The sequence below is a fragment of the Rissa tridactyla genome, chromosome 1, assembly GCF_028500815.1.
Source record: "Rissa tridactyla isolate bRisTri1 chromosome 1, bRisTri1.patW.cur.20221130, whole genome shotgun sequence".
Classification (NCBI taxonomy): Eukaryota; Metazoa; Chordata; class Aves; order Charadriiformes; family Laridae; genus Rissa; species Rissa tridactyla.
The window spans coordinates 20,696,612-20,720,075 of record NC_071466.1 but is presented as its reverse complement, the minus strand read 5'-3'; the positions used below and the strand labels follow the sequence as shown (position 1 = coordinate 20,720,075).

The 23,464-nt window shown below is 39.5% G+C and overlaps 1 protein-coding gene across 1 annotated transcript in view; it reads right to left on the bottom strand.

Annotated features, from left to right (window-relative positions):
- The window catches only part of DDX10 (DEAD-box helicase 10), a 190,018-nt gene extending 167,411 nt beyond the window's left edge, over positions 1 to 22,607 (bottom strand). Inside the window, exons 1-9 of the mRNA XM_054193646.1 lie at positions 22,375 to 22,607; positions 15,137 to 15,197; positions 14,779 to 14,909; positions 13,037 to 13,195; positions 12,474 to 12,594; positions 11,149 to 11,338; positions 9,037 to 9,163; positions 7,611 to 7,773; positions 6,139 to 6,223 (exon numbers count right to left, since the gene is read on the bottom strand). Coding sequence (XP_054049621.1) covers positions 6,139 to 6,223; positions 7,611 to 7,773; positions 9,037 to 9,163; positions 11,149 to 11,338; positions 12,474 to 12,594; positions 13,037 to 13,195; positions 14,779 to 14,909; positions 15,137 to 15,197; positions 22,375 to 22,581 — 1,244 coding nt within the window. The 5' untranslated portion in view covers positions 22,582 to 22,607. The remainder of the gene's footprint in view (positions 1 to 6,138; positions 6,224 to 7,610; positions 7,774 to 9,036; positions 9,164 to 11,148; positions 11,339 to 12,473; positions 12,595 to 13,036; positions 13,196 to 14,778; positions 14,910 to 15,136; positions 15,198 to 22,374) is intronic.
- Between the last annotated feature and the right edge of the window lie 857 nt (positions 22,608 to 23,464).

The following is a 23,464-nucleotide window of genomic DNA, read 5'->3' as shown; positions in this document are numbered from 1 at the left end:
AAAGCAATTGAAAAATCTATTATTTCTAGCATTAGTTTATGTTTTGTTTTAAAAGTCTTCTAAATTCCTTGATAAAAAAACTACAGTAGTGAAGGAAAAAGCATTTCACTGATGCAGATGTTTGTCTGCGCTGCACTCTTTTTATATAAAGGAACAATATAAGACATCTATAAAAATATATCCAAACCATATGAAAATGGACAGTTTTATTCCAAAAAGACTTATTTCAATCTGATATGCATACGAATAAATCTGTTCACCCACACACTATCCTTCAACAAAGAGAAACTAATATCCATATCTACCCCTAAGGCCTTCCACAGAAATATAATAATTCAGAGTTTTGTTTTAAAATTCAACTATTAAATCAGATTATATAAGATACCATTTTTAAATATATTTCTTAAACAACGTAACAGCTTTAGGTCTTTCATATCGGGCTCAATTCAGGCGAAACTTTGCTTCCAATTATACTACCTTCTGGGCCTCTGACACGATGAGGACTGGTGAAATCTAAGCTTCAAACCAAGAAAACAATATTTCTCCAAGCCTGGCAGCAAGAAGAGTTTTATCTACCGTTTATACCTTCTACGCTGCTAGGTTTCTTCTCTAATGTGGTAATTTGTTATTCTATTTTTTTAAGTGACAAATGAGCACAGAAAACAAATGCATGAATATCAGAATTTCTATCCCATCTACATGATCAATAGTCTCTTTTTGTATATTTTTCTTTAAAACAACAAATCTTTAACCGGAGATTTGTGCGCACAGCTAACAAACTGTGCTGTATGATCTACAGCAAGTCCTACTAAAGCAGCCCAACAAAAACTACAGCAGACCAGCAAGCATGCTTGCTATTCACAGCTGAGCAAACGCTGCAGACAGCCCGTGGGCGCTGCTGGTTCCTTGATTCAGCCAGGGAGAAGAGCTCTTTCCCATGGGTTGTGAACAGCCCAACATCCCACAGAGCATTTAAAACAAACAACAAAAAGTGAACAGGCTTCATTTTTTAGTTTTGCTTTAGCTCATTTCTAATGTTTTGTTCACTCCTTAGTTCAGTATACTAATAAAAAAAAAACTATCAGTAAATATTGCTATGAAGTTAGAGATTGCTTCGGGGTTTGTTTATTTTGGGGTTTCTTATGTTTTCTTTTCCTTTGATCACTTAATATCCTTTTCCTTCTCCCATCTGGACAGTAGCCCGTTTAAATCTATTGCCAAGTTCCGAGAGCCACACAACTGGGTTTTATTCATACCACAAAACCATAATCCCCTTCATTCAGTCGGACCGTCCAGGCGTCCTTGTTTGCCAGACAGACTTAGTCACAGGCAGTAACGGACAAGAAGAGGCAGTGGCTCACCAACCTTATCCTGCTAGTCTCACAATGCAAAAGGCCTTGGGAGGTTGTTGAGTGCTCCAGCCTGGACTGTAAGCAATCCATCTTCCGCAGCAGCTGCGTCCACTCTACTGCATTAAAATACATGTGCTTATTTATTTTTTATTACAGCTTACAGGATGGCTTCATGTCAGCAGGTAATAACCTTAGAAACTTAATATTTCAGTGTATTGGAACACTCATCCCATGCCATTATAAAGAGAATTATAATGGATAATACAGTGCCAGTCAGTACGACTGCAGCATCGCAGGCCGCTGGCAGGAACGGAGCTAGGGGACAGTTGTTTAATTTTAGAGAATTTAATAGCATGAATTGCAAGTTAAATATGTGGTGTCAATAATTTCTCATGACCTTCATTAGCAGCTATTTTTACTTAACTTGAGTTTGGATAATGACTGCAATATAATATGAGATGGTCTAAATACTGCATTTATTTTTAAAGAAACATCAGTAAAAGTGCTTCAATGGGCCTTAAATATAAAAACAATAATCAGATAAGGAGCTGTCATCTTCACTGCACTGTTTATTTGGGACCCAAGACACGAATCCCTGGGATACATTTCCCAATAAAAAAAAAAAAAAAAACCAACACAACAACCAACTCACCACACAAATTAAGCTTCCACCATTGAAAAATAGTTCTGTTAAGTCACTCACATTCTTAAACGCTCTAGTGCCACTTGCAAGGATTACTCTAAAGGCTTATTAGTCTCACTTTCACACATAAAATGTGCAATTACTTAAGAAGAGCCCCAATGTGCATGCTTCAAAGCATTTAACTTAATGACAAAAATAAGATCATTATATGACCTGCCCCTTTCACCTTTCCAAAATTTGATGTGTGCGTATTCTTTAGCATTCACAAGGGATCAAAAAGCCTATAGATCCTTTAAGCCCTTATTCATACTTCTTGGCTCTAATCATCATATTAGCCCAGAAAAAAGATGGAAGGCAATGGAGTATCCTCCTTTAGGAAGACAGACTTTTATTATTCCATTTGTTTTCAAAATATAATTTACCAAAAGGAAAAAAGCATCTGTAGAGCTAAACAGAACATGCATGCCTGTATGCACACTATGTTTAATAGCAACAACAAAATTACAGGGACTTTCCTAAGTCAGTTTAAGCACCTATGAAACCTAACCAACAAGCCTGGATTAAATACCATCAGAAGTCTGAGCCCAAGTCAGACCTAAAGCCTATATATATAAAGTTCTGGACATACCACACATAAAAACTGCAGAGCAAAAATATTTATTCTGTTTAACATTCCACTGTCAGCGTCCTTTAAAGAAAGACTCCTGACAGAAAAATCACTGAACTCAAGTAACAGTTTTTAATAGTCTCTTCTGAAGGAAAAGAAAATGCAGCAGAGGGAAGAACATGATGCTAGGAAAGAAAAAAAATTAATTACTGAGAAATGCCAGGATACAGGTACATCCAAAATACAAGATACTTACACATGAATAGAAAGATAAAATAGACTTCTCAGAGTCTTTTGTACTCATCAATGCAATCCTGACTGAAAGAAAAACATCCCAATATATGTTCCTTTCATGCCACACAACTTACAAATTATATCTGGAAAAACAGTGGGGGACAAAAAAGTGATTATCAGTGTGCTTCAGAAATTATTATCTTCTGCTGTCCCCTAGTGGCACTGTAACTTGTTTCACAAAATTGATCAAAGAATATTCTCAACTGTAGGCTTCATAGGCTACAGAACAAAAGGCATCAATAGAAATTAAAAGCCAGAAGAAATAAGGTTTGCAGACAATTGGTTCAAGTATCTCTTATTTAGTTAGAATTTTTCAATCTAAAACCCACAGGAAAACGCAGTGATCTAGTATTTTAAATTATAGACTTTCCTAAGAGACTGTGTGACAAAAATATAGCCAAAAATATTTAAGGGTATGGCCATGATATTGTTAGTATTTTAGAAATTCTGTTCCTCAACTAGCTAAGACTTTAAATAAATACTTTTAAATGCAGTTGGAAGAAACAGCTTCCAATCACTCCAATCACAGCATACCTTTCAAGTTTAAAAAAAAATAAAATTAAGATATGCCAATTTACTATAAAGTAAAAGCATTACTGGACAACACCCAGATTTTCTTGATCTTACTTTACCATAAATCAAAAGTGCAAGGGTTGCAATTTATGTTCTTCAGTAGGATAACATGCAAGGGAAATGTTACTTATGGAACACAGTGGTCTTATCCACCTAAAAATCAATCATTATCTTTCATCTTTGCTAAAGCTTCGCAAAACTGTAACACAGATGTGAACACATCCACAACTGTTAGTCAAAGGTTTTTCTGCCCCATCCCCAAAACAATTTTTCTCTTGACTTTCACATTTACTTTTGTATCACAAAATATTTGATTTCAGAAGTAAACAGTATTTGGCATCCCAGTTTTAATTACAGTTTAACACAGCCTCTTAATTAGTTGAGATATTTAATTTAGCTTTTTATTCCAGCAATTATACACTCTTATAATCCATGAAAATTTGTAGTTATCTCTAACCTCATTAATGAGGACTACTAAACTGCAGTTTGGTTCATTTTTATCAAGTTTCTAGAAGAAACACGAGCTTCTCATACTAACTGTAGCTACTGAAAACAAGTGAAGTTTCCTACTCAACATTTAGAGTTCACTGAGAAATACATTCTCAATTACCCACATCTAAAACTGCATTAGCATATTTTCTTAGTGCACAGTATTTACTCAAAAATATTAGACAACTCCCTTGTTTTATTTTCAAAGATTTATTTCATGCAGTTAAGTTCACTAAACAGATCTCTTCCCAGGACTGCTTTACTGTAAAAATGAAAGCTCAGGGCAGGCAGAACTCTCCTTGACCTTTGTATCAGATGAAGAGACAGAAAATGCCCGTAAAGCTTTTCCTACCAAAGGAATTTGCTTTCAATATCAGTCACCAGCTTGCCAGCTCAAAGAAATTGCTCAGATGTACTCCCAATTTCAGTAAGGTCTGGCTTCTGAAAAACTCGCATAAAGGACAATGTGACAGACAGCCCAGTGAAACAAGGGGCAGGCAATGGCACAGCCCATGGCCTACAGGACAGACCCGCTGCCCCAATTTTCTCCCTAAATCTGTCCCTCAAGCAGTCACAGAAGGTTGTATTTAAGAGGCAACTGAAGACAGATCCCTTAAGGTTGCAAGGCTAACATCCTCATCAGAGTGACATTCTATTAAAAGCCTTGTGGAAAAGGAGGTTTATTTGTCTTTATGTAGCTGCTTCCCTCCCTAAACCTACTTACAATTGCTCTTCTCAGCGCCTAATGAGAACTGGGACAAGGCTTGAGGATTAAAACTCCAAGGAGGTGCTTTAACTCAGTGACACGGCTCGGGAAGAGCTCAACAAGCCTTCCAGAAACTGCCAATTAAACAGTGCCAAATATATTGTTTTCCCTTCCACGATGACAGTATGCCACCATAAAGACAAAATTACAAGCCTTCTTGCAGAAGCCACACAGGATCAAACAAAACAAACAAAAAAAAAACCACACACACACCACACACAAACCAAACGCCCCAACCCAGAATTCTAACTAAGCCTATATGCTTTTCTCTCAATTGGGATGCATGAGATTACACCTAGATTAGAATTTAGCCAAATACCTAGCTATTTAGATATAACATTTGTTGATCGCGTTCATAGACACGTTTTTTTCCAAAAGCATTTAAAAATGTATTATTCCTTTCTATTATAACAGGTAGATAGGAAAATGGAGAACACAGGAGAGAACGGGGCAGAAATGCTCCCAATTACCGTGAGAACGTGGCTAGAACTTCCACATTCTGAAAGAGGGCTGGAAGTACACACTCCTATTACAGTCACCAAAATTTAATGCTACCTGATTCAGGAAGACAAATTTCAAACTCCTATAGTGCAGAGTGCTGAAGCCCTATTCTAAGCAACTGCTCTGTCATTAGGTTTGACAGCCGCCTATATTGCAAAACCTGCTACAAACAAATTAAATTATGTACAAGATATAATGCCAGGTCTTGCATTTCATCCTTCAGATAGTTGTGTAAAGTTTTTGATCTACCGAATTATATGCAATAACAACTCCTCTTTCTCTTAAAAAATCTACTTCAGAGATCAAAGACCAGGTTTTCAACAGTATACCTGGGTAACTCCCTTCCGTCATAAAAGCTTAGCCACAAGTATTTTAACTAAAATTATCCCTAAGAATATAATTCCACAAAAGACTTAGAAAATTAAAAATTTAACCTGTAATTAATGTTATTTGATTCCTTCCTCCCCAAACTAAAATAAGGAAGAAATATTTCCATTCTTTTGAAGAGTCTTCAATGACACAAAGAAATTGGGTCCGCAGTCTAAAGCCTTTTTTATCTATAAACGGTGGTGGCAAAACAAGCTTTTCAACCCACAAACATGCTCAACCCAGCCTTTGAGGTAATCCTGCCAAATGCAAAAGGAGATTTTTGCTTCCTCACTATTAATCTTCCCCGCCCAGATTAAACAACTGGGAATATTTTTTCTGCCTGCTGTGAGGAGTCTCTGAAGCTCACTAAGAAATTATTAAGTCAAACCATTACACCTAAGTAATCAAAAGGGTCTTTTGGTGATAACAGTCCTTCTCTCTTTCCAATTTATATCTTGATTTTGTTCGAGTCTTTAGCCAATTATTTGTGTCTATAGTGATCTAGTTTTAAACATTAAAATATTAATGAAAAGTGAAAACAAACCTGGCTGTTCTTCCCACTCTGTGGATGTATGTGTTTGCATCTTCTGGACAATCAAACTGAATGACCCAGTTCACTGCTGGAAAATCTGTGTAAAGAAAAAAAATGTCAAAATTTAATCTCACTGTATTCAAAATTCTCCTATTCAAGAGCAACATATTATTTTGGAGCATTAATTCCTGTAAGAACCATCATTTAGACCAATCTACAGACACTGGGTGCAACCTCTGAAATAAAAAGGAAATTAACTGCATGTATTAGCATATCATAAACAATCATCCTCTTCATCAGAGAAAGCTAAAATTAATCCTGTCTTCACTTCCTAAATTATGACAGTGCAATGAATGGAACATAATTTCAGGCTTGACAAGAACAGACATGCTTTGTGTCACACAGATGTTAAAACAACACTATGTTTAATAATTAAAAAAGTTATACCTGACCCACTTTTCACCTAGAGTATCAATATCTTACACCACCATGGTTTGAAGTTAGCAGTGGCAAGACAGCACTACTTCGGCTGTCCACATAAAGAAATATCATAGTCCCTCTTAAAGACAGGAGGGGGTGACCAAGTCTGGCAACTTTTAGCACTGTAGAAGGTATCATAAGCAGTTTTCATGTTTCCTTCAGTTTTTAGAGCATCTTCATTCCTTTTGTAGCATACTGACAAAACCTTACATTTAGGACAACAGAGTTTGCTACCTGAAAGAAGAACAACTACAGTCCTGAAAACAGTCTCGTGTCATACTTAAATGCCTCCAAGTACTGAAAAGAAAAATAAAAAAGTTCAAAGTATCCACAGAAAATATACAGTACTAAATCATAATTCAGCAGGTCATGGACAGAGGAAAGAAACTCAAGCCAAAACAGGTCCTATATATTCTTGCCCTTTCCCTCATGTCTTTTTCTGCCTACCTAAGAATATAGTCCTACAAAGCCATTCATAGTTCAGGCATTAAAGTTTCTTCAGGTTTTCATTTTCCACATCCTGGTAAGTTAGTAATTTTTCATATCCTTTGGAATAACCCACAGGACACAGGCACATCAGAAATACTTTACACTGCTGAAATAGCGCCTTAAGGCATGTAGGAAGCAAATACCTCACTATTTCCGTTTTCTCTTGTTCCAGATATTTGTCACAGAACATGGCTGGAAAAACTAGATTATCTACAGACTTGAATAAATAAATGACAGCTTCTACTGACTACCAGCGTAACAAACGCCATTACAAAACTAGTGACAACGCAGGACAAAAAGCAAAAAATAACCACAAATTAATCAGGCCTCTTCAGTAAAGAAACAGCAGAATTCTAAGATGCATATCTGTTCTGAGATACCCTAGTGAGCTCTTAAACAAAATACAGCTTCATTTCTTCGAAATCATGTTGGTCTTCAGAGCATAAAGTCTGATAAAGTCTCAGTAGGGTTAGATCATCACTTTGTGAATAAATACTGCTTCTGTGGGTACATACCCAGGCCACGAGCTGCAATATCTGTAGCAAAAAGTACCGCTGCCTTTTTCCGAACAAAACAAGTATAGACTTCCATTCTCTTCATCTGATGCTGCTTGCCATGGAGTGCCAGTACAGGAAGACCAGGCTGAAGCTTACAGAACATTCTGAATAGATACTGGACCTACCCGACAAATCAGGAGAGGAAAAAAAAAAAGCACTATTACCGTGCAACATTAAACTTGTTAAGATCATATCCAGTATAGAGCAACTGACTTCGCACAACAAATAAAATACACTTTTCTCCACATCAGAGACAAAAGATTTTATTTTGAGACTCTGTCACAGGCCCAGGTACTAAAAGAGGAAATGAACTATGGCACTCGAGATTGGCATGCCTTTTGATGGTATTTCTTAAAAGAAACCAGAGTAGGTAACAGCAAGAAGGACTTGGGACACAACTAGTTAGGCTGTATGCAAGGGGCCAAAGTATCAAAAGTCCAGCAGAAGCACTGCCTAAAAGCAGACAATTCTGGAGGAGTGTAGTGTCTTATGCTTGCACTCAAAGCAGTCTACAGAGTCTTGGTTTATTATTTCAAGCTTCAACAGCTCCTCTTATAGAAGCAGTCTGTTTACTCTCACGTGACGCAGTACCACGATGCAGCACTATTCTATAGCCGACAGCTTATCTAGTTTTTTTTTTTTTTAAGAAAATAGTTGTAGAAACTGAATAGATTGCAGGAACAGCTGCAGCTCGGAGAACTTCTGTACAACTAAGCCTACTATCTCACTGAACTCACCAGCCAGCTGCAGAACAACAAAAATATTGTAATCTCTTGCACAAGTGGAAGAACTCCAATGAATACTTACTACGCCATTGTATATTGTAAAATATGCGATACATACAGTAGTTATAGGAATAAATACCTGTGCCATATAAACACATACAAATAACTTCAACAGAACAGTCCCAGGATGTGTATACAAGTAGATATTTGAAGGATTACTTCCTATATAAGAAAAACAATTCCCTGCACTATTTCACAATATTTCTTATATAGGCAAATTTAAAAGCTTGTAAGGAAAGCAGGTACAACCATTAAAATACTCTGTAACCCAACTATGAAATGTGTCGTGAGACAAAACTGAAATAGATGGCCCTTAGTGACATAACTTTTAGTATTCATTTTTAACATCAGAGCACAAAAATGGCTAAGTACACTGAGGTCTCCAGGACTTCCCTGCATTAAGCCAGGGGCTGCTGAGCTTCCTGGCAGCCAGGCCCTCTATGACATGCCTACAGGAGTAGGTGATGTATGGTTCCTCCTCCAGTTTCCTCTTGCAAACTAGTCCAGAATCTCACCTCTCTGGTGCCTTGACATCCACGTGAATGGATTAATTATAATAGTTTTAACATGCTAGGGAGGGGGGGGGGGAATAGCCATACCTCTTTACAGCTTGCAAAAAAGACAATACTCTTCTTTTTCAAGTGACTTCTCAGGAAAGAATATAACATGTTTACTTTTTGATGAAGCTCACAAACAACGTAGTTCTGATCCAAAGTTGCTGGGGTACTAAAAAAAAAAACCAAACAAACAAAACCACATTTAGATACCATTAATTCCCATAACATTAAAACGAGAAAGAAAAGAAGGGAAGAGAGAGAATACACAGGCATTCAGTATCTACAGTGCTGCCTTTACTTTCTTTTAAGTTGAGAGTACCTGATAAATACCCAGAAAAAGAAAAAAAAAAATTCAGGCTGGAAAGTTCTCCCACTTTGAGGAATAAATCTTAGCAGCTCCACTAGAAAGCTACTCTTGAAAGATGAATCAATTTCCCTACTAAAAGCCATTGAGGAGGAGGGGACGACTTTTGACATTACTTCTAAATTCATTTACTACTAGCAAGCAAACTCTTTCCATGTCTAAGCAGTGACATTCAAATTGCCTTGGCTTAAAATGCAATTTTGTCTATTAGTTCTATTAAAGCATCATTTGTGCTTAAGGCAATGTCAAAGCACAGTCTAATCATGCACAAAAAAAGAGCACTGATGTACTTCTACTGATTACACCCTGACATGCAAAGTGACTTTGTAAAGCTCTGAATTGTCATCTTAACTCACCTTTCCATTCTTTACAAAATAAACTAAAAAGAAAAGAATTCTTTGGCATATTTGCCCTTGAAACTAAATGCTCATCTCTCACAGTTCCTCTGCTTCACCCTAAACAGACCAAAGGTACTCAAAATTGTTTTATTAACGGTGCCACTTGGGAGGATGAAGTTACAAGGCATTGCTCCAGTTCTGCTAGTCAGTTTGAATTATGCCACAGTACCTTTTGCTTTGTAAGTTTTTCAAAGGAAACTGTTTTCATAAGGCAATAACCTATTTTGTATATTAAAGCAGTAAACTGTAAAACAAGTTTAATACTTCCTTTTTTTGATTCAGTTTATTATCCAATTGCATTCTCCCAAATATTTTTTTAAAAATTAGATGTAATATATAAGACTTCACAAAAAATGTGAGATCTGTGAAACAGATGTGTAGTCAGTCCTCAAAATACAGACTACATACTAGGCTTGCACATCCTCTTCTGCTAAGAGGTTATTAAGCACACAATTTTTTCAGGCAATGATGCTTATTTAAGATGCCTTTGATAGTACTACTGATAAAAAAGGTACGTGCAGTACAATACAGAGATCATCAAACCAAATAGTTAAAACTGCCTCAGGATTCAACCTGGTTCTGCTGTTCATATCGCTGATGATTTCTCATTTAGTCTAGGGAAAACCATTTTTACCACTGCGCTTCACCTTTCTCCTGCATCTTACATACGGAAATATATGCTTACCTCACAGAAAAGCAAAAAAAAAAAATCATACATGTTCATACGCAATTTGACACTCATGACAGCACCCACAGAAGTGCAAAATATTAAATAACATTCTTCACTTAGATTTTGAAAGAAAAAAAAACATGCCAAAAAACAACACGCATATTTTTTTCATTTAGTGACACCTTACATTTTTTGAGCTCGGCAGACCACAGACTGCACTTCACACGAGGTCTTCCCATTCTGATCCAAACCGTATGGCATGACAAATTTAGTTTGTTTGCACAGTAAACCCAGCATGTCAGGAAGCCACAAGATTTACCGCAGATGGACTAATGCCACATGCTTTCCTTTGGGCATCTATTATTGAATACACAAACAAGACTGTCATTCTGCACTTCCCCAACAGAGTAAGTCCAACAAGTCAGGACGCTATTCCGTCCAGGCTATAACCCACTCTGGGGCTTGCTCCTGAGGAAGAAAATCTCCAGTCTGCGAAGCTGCCTGAGGAGCCACGAGGAAAGTTCAGGTTCAGCCTCCCTGTAACAAATCTGGCAGAACTAGCACCCTCTTCTCCGGAAATTCCTTTCTTTCAGCATCAGAAACTGAAAGAAGGAGGATGCGTGATATAACTTCTGATTCAGGGAACCAGCAGTCAGAGAAGCAGTTAAGTAGGATCACCACCTGTATAACCACCCCAGGAAAAAAAAATTATCCCAACATACCTGAATTTGGCTTTCTCATGAACCCAAACATATTCTGGATCTTTCAGACTCAGTCGTGCAAGATCCTTCACTGATTTTGTTTGTGTTGCAGAAAAAAGCAAGGTCTGGCGTTTCTTAGGTAGATTTTCTATGATTGCATTCATTGTATCAGCAAACCCCATGTCTAGAATCCTGTCAGCTTCATCAAGAACTGAATTGAGAGATAGTTTGAGATAATCTAGTTTCAGCTTTATTTATATATTTTTTAAAAATCATACATCAAATCCATATAGTACAAATATCCATGCCTACTTAAACTGCAGAAATTAACTTAATTACCGTACATGACAGGATTCACTTTAGATATCCATGTACTCCATAAAATATGTTTTTAAAAAAACTGCAATAGAAGTCATAGCATTTCCCATAATCTATGCACTACAGCCCTCAGTTTCATGTGTGGAAGAATAAAAGATCAGCATTTTAAGTAAACAGCTCAGCAATTTGCAGACAGACTCCCTGTACTATTACTGAAACAAAAGCATGGAATATAAAACAGTGCTGTACTATTCATGACAGCAAAACAGACTCTCCTGTACATAAGCTGAATTTATCATCGAAACACAGGGTATAAACAGAATAGCACAGAGACAAAGCTTTAAGAAAAGGGCCTACATTTAATCCAATTTTTGTCTAACTGCCATGAATTGTACTAAGTGTAACAAGCATAATTTCACATTTTATCAGCTTCATTACCTTCTTAATTGCTTCTAAGTTCCTGGAGCTATGCTAAGGATTATGCAGTTCTAAGTGGCAGGCAAACCTTTTCCTTACACTGAAATTTTTATTCAGGTTGGAAGGATGAAAAGAAACAATGTTAACAATGCTAACAAAACAATGAAAGGAGCAGCAATCTGTCTAAAAATTCAAAGAAAAGTGTTTTCTAGAACTGGCCCAAAATACACACACTGCAATGGATATTGCAATGGATATAATTAATAGTTAATTATGTTCAGAAAAAAAGATGAGAGCCATAGCCAGAAAGGAGAGGCCAGCATTAGCCAAGACATATCTAAAGGTTTATATGGGACAACGACATTTGGGTTTGGGTTCCTTACTAACTCACCTACTTACTCTTATCATCCACTCAGCAACTGTTTGAGAGAAAGTACACACACAAAAGGGGTTTTCTTGCTTCCTATTTTAATTTGTACATGTGTAAACTTAAATGACATTTCATCTACATACCATGACTAGGACAAACTTTTTACTGAAGGAAGCGCTCCACACAACTGTGAACTATTACAAAATATTTCTGAGCACTTTCAAGTACTTAAAAAACTTACTCAGCATTTGCAGATCAGAGGCATAGAAGTACGAAGTTTCATCCATGTGCTGCAGAAGCCGTCCTGGAGTGCAAATTAACATATTTATGTGGTGGATTCTTTCAGACTCTTCTTTCAGATCCTGAAAAGGAGTTGAACAAGCTTAGCTCTAGTTGTTCATACTAGAAGGCCAGTACCAGAGATGACCAGCCCAGCTTAACTTGTTTTTAGCAAGAATACTCAAGGATCAGCCTTTCCTCTTTCTACAGAGATATCACAATTTCTTCAGCATGCTCACACCTGTGGCTCGAGCAAAAGCATTTCAGAATAATCTAAATTAACAGGACAGTCCTGGAAAACTTGGCACGAAGGTTCATCCAGTCACGTAACCTGGAAAGACTGCAAATACGCAAAAGCTTCAAAAAGACACAGAGTACACAGACAGAAAAACTGGTAGGTTGTTGATAGGTTCCATTAACCACTCTCTTCCCTCACTTTTCATTTCCAGGGTTTTCTTCCTAAGCTAGCACTAAATAAAACACTCATTGATGTTCCCATACGGCAGATTCCAAGAGAGGACACACCTTTCCTCCAATGACAAGGCCAGCTGAGAACTCATGATTCTTTCCCACTTTACGCAAAACCTTGAAGGTTTGATACGCCAGTTCCCGGGTAGGCGATATTATCAAAACTCCCAGTCCATCAGCTGAAGTCCACTGATGGCGATACAGGAGTTCCAAAGCCTGAAAAAAATTACAATATTCTCATTATAAGTATCGCAAAAGGAAAATATGTAACAACAACAAATTTTGTAACGAAAGGTGTCATGAGAAAAGGTAAAGCCATACTAATGAAAATAATGACTTGAAGAAACATCAGTATACATTTCACATAGTTTGATTATGTATCAGTTCTAACTGATGGTAATGATACTTGCTGAAGCAAAGTTCCCCAGTACCAATCTATGACAGACAGTAATGGCTGGTAAATCGTAAACATTTTACTGCAAAATTAATCCCACTCTGCTAAATTCCGGAAATTAAGCCTTAATCATTTATACAAGAATAGAATTCAGATGTAAAAAAAACACAAGAAACTTCCCTGCTCATAAGGTTTTGTGGGAACCAGAAAGAGAATGAGCAACTCAAAGTCAATTATTGCAGCTTAAATCCTGGTCATAGACTTGAAGCAACACTATTCACATGTGCCATATACAGAGCATTTCAACTAAAGTTGCCATGCATCTCAGACCAGGATTATTCCTCCTCTTATGAATTCACATTGCAGAAATGCTGTCTTAGCTAATTATAACACAAAGATTTCATAGGTATGAACACCTGAAGCATCCCAAAATGTAAAAGCTGTTAAGCATCCTTGTACCATTTTTTTTTTTTTTTCACTCTTCATCTCTCCAGCTCCTGTCTTATCACTTTTGTCCCCTAAAACTGTTTTAAAGGAAGGTTTGTAAAACAAAGTACTTCTACTCCTAGATTAACTAATTGAGCAATCTCAAAACACCTACTACTACTGTTCCCATAGTTACTGACAGAAGAGGCTCCAAAGAAATCTGTGCTCACAAAAATGCAAGTAATGTTTAAACCAAAAAAAAACCATCCATAATCAAAATGACATTTCTTTTTCCCTTTATCTAATCATAACATGATGTGGTTTGTATCCACTTATATGTGCACTTTAAGCAAACAAATTTCTCAATTATACTTTCAGCTTAAAGAAATAAAATGCAGAGCATGATGTTTTGAGTAAAACAGTCAAACATGTATTTATCCATGACAGGGGTTTTCATCCTATTTTCCCACTTGCACCTGGAAGTGATTTCTAAGGTGTACACAAAAGACAACAAGGAAATTGAAGACCACAATCACTAACCTTAGGTTTGCTATATAAGGTCCAAATCCTAAAATTTTAAAGGGGTGAAAACCACTCATCTAAAAACATCTAAGGAACTGAAGAAATTTCACCATTCTACTCCATACGCTTAGTTTTCAAATTTGAGAAGAACACAGTTGCACCAGGAAAACAGATTCCTGACAGAAAAACAAAGCACTTCCTAAATCACACAGGGTCTACTAACGTAAGGATCAAAATGGCATTTCTAAGTGTCAGAATATTTCTAGGGCCAAAAATATACTTCTTTCAGAACCTCAAGCAGCTTTATTAAATTAGTATCTTGGCTGTCTTGGAACACTCAGATCAGTTGAATTTATAACTTTTCTCCCAGGATCTATTAATAACCTAAGATGTTTGACATCCAATACTTCCCAGATAACTTTGTTTAAGAGCAAATGAAAGGATGTGAATTACTTACTGGGACAATAAAAGCCAAGGTTTTGCCTGATCCAGTCTTTGCAGCTCCAAGTACATCTTTACCTTGTAAAGCCAAACCTATGGTTTGCCTCTGTATCTCCGTTACCACGCGATACTGAGCTTCCTGCAATCCTAGTATTTGCAGTGTGGGAAGAGAAGAGAGAGTGTGGGAGGAAAAGGAGGAAGAAAAAAAGAAAACCAAAATCTTTATTTTTGTCTTGCTCAGAGCTGTATTCCTCCGTTTAGAAAACACTGTAGGTGGCAATACGTATTTAAAACTTAAAGCAAAAAAAAAAGTTCAGATGCAGATAAATTCATTTTTACTTAAATTACTTTCCAAAGAAAGCTTTTGTACTCACCTTTTAGGGTTTTCTTTGACAATGGAAAATCAGAAAATCTTTGAATTTCACTTGGATTTATCTGAAACGAAATATGTTTAATCACTGCTTACAACCTAAGCATAACACAGAAATTAAATAGCATTCTTTAAGTTGCTGTTAACATAAATACGTAATAGTTCAGTATGACCTGATCCAGGTGAGCTGGTCAGGCAATCTCTGATAGTTTGACCTAAGACAAACCGCTCTTCTACCACAAACTCTTTAGTAATAAGATATACTTTAATCATGCAGGCTAATAGCACGATTTAAAGCTCAGACCACCATGAAATCACAGAACTCAGGCTGAAAGGGACCTTAAGAGGCCTCTGCTCCAACCTCCTGCTCACAGCAGGTTATCTCTGAGGTCAGATCAGGCTGCTCAGGGCTTCATCCAGTCCAGTCTTGAAATGGTTCAAGGATGGAGACCAGACGGCCTCTTGTGTCCCCTGTGCCTCTGATTCATTACCTCCATGGGGAAAAAGTGTTCCAGCCTGAGCCTCCCTTCTTTCAGCTTAGGCCTGTTGTCTCTCAACCTTCTGCCCTGCTATATCTCCTCAATGATCTTCCCACATGCACTGGAGGCTTCTGCGAAGTCCCCATCTCAATCCCAAAGTCATCCCTGCTCCAGGCTGAACAAGCCCAGCTCCCGCAGCCTTTCCTCACAGGGCAAGTGCTCCAGCCCCCACCATTTCAGTGGCCCTCCACTGAATTTGATCCACTTTACTGATGGCTTTTTCTTACTGGGATGTCCAAAACTGGAGGCAGTATTTTTCAGGGAGAAAAAAAAAATAAATCGATTTTTAAAAAGATACTGTGGTATACAAGCAAGGTTTAAAATGTCTACAATGCAGCGTGCCACAAGCCCCAGACATAACTTGCAATTAAAACTCACGCTAAGCATTTCACATATAGTATCTCCAAAATCAGAACTTCTGTAGCCACCTTCTCCAAAACTGTCCCAGTCAGACTGACAATAGAGATTATAAGGTATCTATGACAAAATACATAACTAGCCAATTATTTCTTATTTCTGTGTGGCTGCAACAAGCACCAAGTTTATGATTCATACACACTAAGCGTAAGTTCATTTTCCTGAGAATATCCACAGAGAAGCATCTTGGTTTTGGATGCTACTGCAAACGGAGTAATAATACTCATATCCCATAAAATGGAACTCAGAGCTCTTACCTCCCTTCTTTTTTAACCATCCCAGCTTAAGAAGAAAAACATTACTATGCTGCAAAGTACACAGCTGTTATCTTCCTGAAAAAGAGAAGCTCACCTGCACTTGTAACAATTTAGCCATTAACAAAACACCCAGAACTCCAGCAACCCTATAACTTCCCAGTTGTCCACCTATGCTCTGAAGCTCACCTGATTCACCAACCTCTAGCACTTGGTATACTTAATTTTTTAGAATTGTCCTACAAAGTACAAAACATACTAAAAAAATTAGTTCCTTGTCCCGACACTTACTGATTTACCTCTCTGTATGCATCCACCTCTATAGCATACTTGAGAGCTGTTCATTATACATACGCACAAAACCCCAAAGAGCATGTGTTTTGAGTCCATGAGCTGGCTGAATGATATACAAAAATGTTGAGATGTCAAGTAGGGATCTTACGAAAAATGTAATACTTTCAAGTCTGTTCTAGCTGATAGATCATCAAAAGATGTGAACCGCTTCCACTGGCAAGTTTACAACAATCAACAGCAGCAGGACAGAAAAAAATACAGAACTCAGGAAAAAAAAAAATAAAATAAAAGTACTACTGTATCTATAAAGCCTGAGCAGATGAAGAGGAAGGTAGACTACACAGCTTTGAATTCATACTGACTAGCATCCATAAACTGAGATTTCCAAATGTCAAACCTGGAGCTTACACAACCTGTACATTTCTAACAGGTATCGTTTATCTCTAACGGACTGCTGAACAGAAAACTCCCAACAGAGAGACCAAGAAAAATGGCCCTCAGCCATTCCTGACAACTTGTGATAACAATTCCAGGGAAGGCCTCAAATGAAGAGCTACTGAGCTGTCAGATCAGTCCTATATCTCCTTGAAGTACTAAGCCTTCTGCAAGCTCTGCCTATTATAGAAAACTAAACTATTTTTTTCCTGAGGGTTTATACCTGTTTAAAGCACGTAGATCACAACACTACTCTTTTCAGCCTAGTTCTCTCTAGTAAAAACAAACAACAACAAAAAAAGTAATTTAATCCACGAATTTGATCTCTAGTTAAACAGTAATAACAACCTTATTAAAGCCCACCTTTGACACACTTCAAGACAAAGCTCTCGCAAGGTAGATTTCAAACTTCCACTGTGTCCTAGCAGAGCAATTAAACTTTTGTCAAGCATTCCTTAGAAATCTTAAAGGTGAATTATTTTTATAAAACTTACTTGTGCTGAGAAGCACATACTTTAAGCTAGTACATTTCTGGGAAGGAGGGAAAACTATCAGAAATCACCATAAAAAAAGTCTTTGTTTTTACTTTCACAAATTGGAATTTATGACAAATATTTCCAAATTCCATTGATAATTTTGAAGATATGATGTATCACATACAACACTGCATATTGGGCTAATTCCCAGTCTTATTATTTTGCATGCTAAAGGATCGCAACTCAGTGATGTATACAGGTTCAGTTTCATTTCAACAAAGAGACTGTCTGCATAGGAAGACAGTATGCCTACAGGAGGGAAAACTCTTTTACTAATATCAAAAAAGAATTCAAGCAATCTGTTATGTGCAGACCTGTTAAAATCTATCCCTTTCGTTGCAACACATGAAATAGGCTATTGCAGCAATGTGAAATTGTCCTAAATAATTAAGGCTGCTTTAAGCATTTCAGCAGTCGACCCAGTAAGAACTGATGTATTAATCACAAAGGAGACAAATAGTGTTCTGCTCTTCTACCTTAAACTCTTCTAAATCAAGCTTCCTATATTATTTCTCTGCCCTACAAACTTCCAGGAGCACAAGAATGATATGTTGTGGTACCCTTAAATTCCAAAGATGATGGTTTATTTTTAAATAAAGTCCAAATGGCAAGAGTAAGAAGGACTGGTGTTAGAGGTAGTTTTCTGATAGATCTATTCCATATTTACACGGACAAGTGAAAAACAGCACCAACTTCTAGTTAGTTATTTTCCCCATCGGAAGTTATTACCTTCTTTAATCTGCTGGGAATCTGCACTTGTGAGCTCTCTCTAATCGGCTGTAGGTGAGAGCAGCCAGCTCATTTCAAATACTTGAAATGGTATTCTGATCTAACTTGACTAATTCGCCATAAAGCAGACTAGAAAGACTTTACACAAACAGCTCCCCTGCACATCAGGCAGCTGTTAACACTTTTCATGAGCACAGCTGGATGGAGAAGACAATGTTCAGCAACAGCCTTACAGCTGGGCAACAAAGTCGCTGGATCAACAGATAACGGATCACCTATGAACACGTAACACAGAAAATGGTCCCAAGATTTGGACACACTGAAACTACATTTCATGTTTTCCATCTATGCTGCCACATGTTTGCCATCCCATGTCAACAAATGACCAAAAAAAAAAAATCAAGTAACAAAGTATCTTGGTTATCTCTTCATTGTTGTTTAATTTTTGTCTTAATTATCCATTGCAGTCATTCTCACACTGGAAATTATAGACAATATACTCCATGAGGGAGGGGAAGGTGGAAACTCTTGCATCCAACAGCCATTCTACCCCTATTCCATGCCACATGCAAGATGACAAAAGCGCACGAAGACCTAACCCACCCGCAGCCTGTGTGCCACAGACCCCAGCCAGTGCTCCTCACAGAGAGGAGTTTACCAAAGAGCTTTCTAATTCCCTTTTCCCTAAGAAGGGATCTGCCTCATGTAGAACTCACTGGAGACCCCTGAAGATCCAAGCACGTGGCACTTGCTCACAGTCCTCACCCTCACTATAACCAGGTCCAGGGTAACAGGGAAGAATTTCAGGAGACCAAGTGGAAAACCTTGTCGGGGACCAAAAAAGGAGATATGAAGGATTGAAGACAGGAAGCTAGGTGGGCATCCACCAGTATGTTCACAGGCAGAAGACTCCTGGAGCAAGTTGACAGCAAAACCCCAGAAGAGCTGAGACCTGGAGTCCACAAAACTATCCTAATACAAACACGTGTTTGCATGTCTTCAGTCTGATGGTTACATGCCTGACCACCACCAGCCTCTCTTCTTCAACCTCTATATACGCACACAAACGCAACCTCCCACTACCCACTCCTTACCCATGCTGTCCCAAGCTCCACAGACACAGTTATCACCCACATCCCTGAAACAGATGCATGTGCAGATAGGCACACTAGTGACACAGAAGCATCCATACATATTCATAGCAAATAAATGCAAGTATCTATGGAAGTAATCGACAGAGGTGACTACAAGGCCAGCATAAACAGAAATCTATGTAGAATGAGTGGAAATTAAATGCAAGTACCAAATGTATAGGATGTGTTTCAGGGGAAAGTGACTGTATTTAAATATTACACAAAATATTTCAGGCTAGGACTGGAGGAACAGACTGCTGTAGAATACCAGAATGGGGACTACTCAGACTAAAAGGTCTAAGGATTGCACATCTACCCACCATGATTCAGCTATACAACCCTAAAATTTATGAGAATGAGAAGGGAATACAGACCTCACTGTGGAAAAGCAAGGGTTACTCATTCCCTTAAAGAATGCAATTTCACAAACTCACTACTTGTGTCTGTTCCTTTTAAACCTCTCTCCTGCTTACATAAATCTGTGAGCAACACAGTCATACCGCACTACCTGCCAAGGATGCACTCCTCTGAAGTACAGTGGTGTGACAGACAGCAAAGCAATTTTTCCCCATAAGAACTAATGTAATAGGTATGTGTGTAGGGATTTAATACATGCATACAGCATAAATATGGAAAACTGTGTATGGAGAACATATACACTGCATATGTGGAGAACAAAGAGGCAACGGAAGCATCAAGTTGGCTTCCCAGAGATCGTTTTTCACACTATGTCAGCCATTTCATCTCTGAGACAAAATGCCCAAGATAAATCTTTTACTTCAAGCATTCTTGCTGCCTCCTTCTAAACAATTAGATTTTCCTCAAATGAATCCAGATCAACTAAAGGCAAAAGACAGATGAATAGGGGTCACGTTTGGCCATTCATTTATCACAAACTAAGAAGTTGTAATCCACTCCAAAAAGCCACCACCTCCTCCAGTTGATGATTCTGGTGATCCTGCCCCGACTCTCAATACGTCCACGCCACATACACATAATTTCAGTGCACAGAAGCAACACACTACTTAAGCTTCTGCACACATCCATCTACTCAGCCACTTTATCTACGAGACTGATGGTGGTTGACAGCTCAGAGTATTAAATGGCCAGTGATGGGACTCCAAAATAAGAGACAAAGAACAATGAACAGCTAGATATTGCCATAGTACCCTAGAGGTAATGCAGCAGCCTAATTTGTCTAAGTCATTATCAAGTAAATACAAGCTATTATCAAATGTAGAAACTATTAAGACCTGACAACATGCAAAATTAATTTCATATTACACATCTTCCTGTCCGTGATCAAATACACAGAAATAGAAACCAGTCTAGTGTAGAAACACTGTAATTTGGTATAAAAACAATAAGCCCACCACTCAGGGATTTGTGCAGAGAGTTCACAAAACTCTGTACACAGCCTTTGCCAAGATACTTTAACTCAGTTTCTCTCATGCACCCTCCAGAGACCATGCAGAGGCAACCAGCTAAATCTAGCTTATAATAAGCAGTCCAACAATACTGTAGTAGTGTAGGAGGTTTTTCATTCCACAGTGAAAGATATACCTACCAGTGGTTATCCCATTCAGAAAACACACAAGCTTCTAGTAATTTGAGTAGTCTGCTTTTACAACCAGCATCTAAGTTCTCTATTGCTCTACAGTGAGTAGAAAAATATTGCCGAAACAAGTTAACTCCAAATTTATCCACAACAAAACATATTAATCATTTATAATAAAAAGCAATGAATGATAAATCCAATTTTTTTCCCTGAGGAATAATCTGTGATTCCAAACAGTAACTGGACCATCTTTGGAAGCATACCATTTGCTTTCAGACCAGTTAAGCCAATGATTGTGTGAAGTTTCAGAATACTAACTTGCTGAATATTAACCAAAGGAGCTATCACGAGTTCTCTGTGGCAACAGACATGTTTCTTCTATATCTATTGTCATTACTTTCTGCTCAATCAAATTACAAACAGAGACAAATTACAACAAGAGACAAAAGTCTCTACTATCAGCTATGTTGAGTGCTGTGTAACCAAGTACAATTGCCACACTCCTCCACAGCAAGAGCTGCAAATTCAGCAAAAGTTGGCAGGAGGTATAACAACACCACAGGCAGAGGCATCTAAGCCGTTATCCACAATCATAGTACTTTCCGCTCATCAGTATGGCTGAAAAGCCGGCCATCTCCCATAGGAATTCAAGGGAATCTGGGTGCCAAAACGAACACCACTGACCCTGGCTCTAATATTCAAATACCTATTTCCTGACTTGACATTTAACAACACACTCTTCTGGTGTGATGTTTGCCTGTAGGGCATCTTCTACAGAGACAAACGTGTCCCATCTCCAACAGCGAGACATCCACGCTGCCTGGTCTGAAGGGCCAAGTGCCATTCGGTTACGACCATTCCCAGCCCCTGCTTCGACCTCCCCTCAACCACTGACTCCCCTCCTGAGGGTGTCACTACCCACCTTGCTCCACAGCCATCTCCACCCAGGACCACTGGGGCTGCGGTTAAGGCCCTCCCCTCCTCTGCCTGGGGGCAGAAAGGGAAGGAGTGGAGGATCACCTCATGGAGGTGAAAGCCCTTCTGCCCGCCGCTAAGCAGTGTCACCCAACAAACCTGGTGAGGCCAACAGCCAGAGGAAGGTTCTACACGCTGCTGACTAGGGGTGCTCCCCACCCCTGCCCAGAACCACCCCACTCCTCGACCTCCTCTTCACAGACCACCTCCTCCTCCTCCTCACCGACACCCCCCCCCCCCCCCCCCCGCTTCCCACCGCTACCCCCACACACACCACAGGAGGAGAGGGGCCGCTTTCCCCACCCCCGCAGGCCCGCCCTGCTCCCCCTCGCTCCCCTGCCCGGCAGCGCCAGCCGCCGGCCCCCGCCGTACCTCGGGGTAGCGCTGCACCAGGCGGTCGATGCCCTCCCGCTCCACCTGCCACTCGGGCCGCTTCCTCTGCTTGCGCTGCAGCCGCAGCCTCTTCGTCCGCTGGGTGTATTTCTTCTTCCAGCGCTCGAAGCTGCGCACCGGGTCCATCGCCGCCGACCCGCCGCCATCGCTGCCGGCCCGGCCCATGCTGCCCCCGCCGCCCCGCATGGGACACACACGCCGCCGGGGGCGGGGCTCGGCGCAGGCGGAGCGCGTCAGCGGGACGCGCCGCCGAGGGCGGGCTCGGCTCGGCTCGGCTCGGCTCGGCTCGGCGGCCCGGGCTTTGCCGCGCGTGTGGAATGGTGGATTACCGTTTAAGAAAAATCACACGGAAAAAAATGAGTTACTGGCTCAGCACGCAAAATGCACTCCATGATAGATATTATCAAACGAAAAGAAAACCCATAAAGAAAATAAAGCCTTAATAGAATCATAGAATCACAGAATGGCTCGGGTTGGAAGGGACCTTAAAGATCATCTAGTTCCAATCCCCCTGCCCTGGGCAGGGACACCTCCCACCAGACCAGGCTGCTCAAAGCCCCATCCAGCCTGGCCTTGAACACTTCCAGGGATGGGGCAGCCACAACCTCCCTGGGCAACCTGTGCCAGTGTCTCACCACTCTCATAGTGAAAAATTTCTTCCTGATATCTAATCTAAATCTACCCTCTTTTGAGGGTTTGAAGCCATTACCCCTCATCCTGTCGCTACATGCCCATGTAAAAAGTCCCTCCCCACCTTTCCTGTAGGCCCGCTTTAGGTACTGGAAGGCTGCTATAAGGCCTCCCTGGAGCCTTCTTTTCTCGAGGCTGAACAGCCCCAACTCTCTCAGCCTGTTCTCGCAGGCAAGGTGCTCCAGCCCTCTGACCATCTTCCTGGCCCTCCTCTGGACTTGCTCCAACAGGTCCATGTCCTTCTTGTGCTGAGGACTTCAAAGCTCCAGGTGGGGTCTCATGAGAGCAGAGCAGAGGGGCAGAATCACCTCCCTCGACCTGCTGGCCATGCTTCTTTTGAAGCAGCCCAGGATACTGTTGACTTTCTAGGCTGCAAATG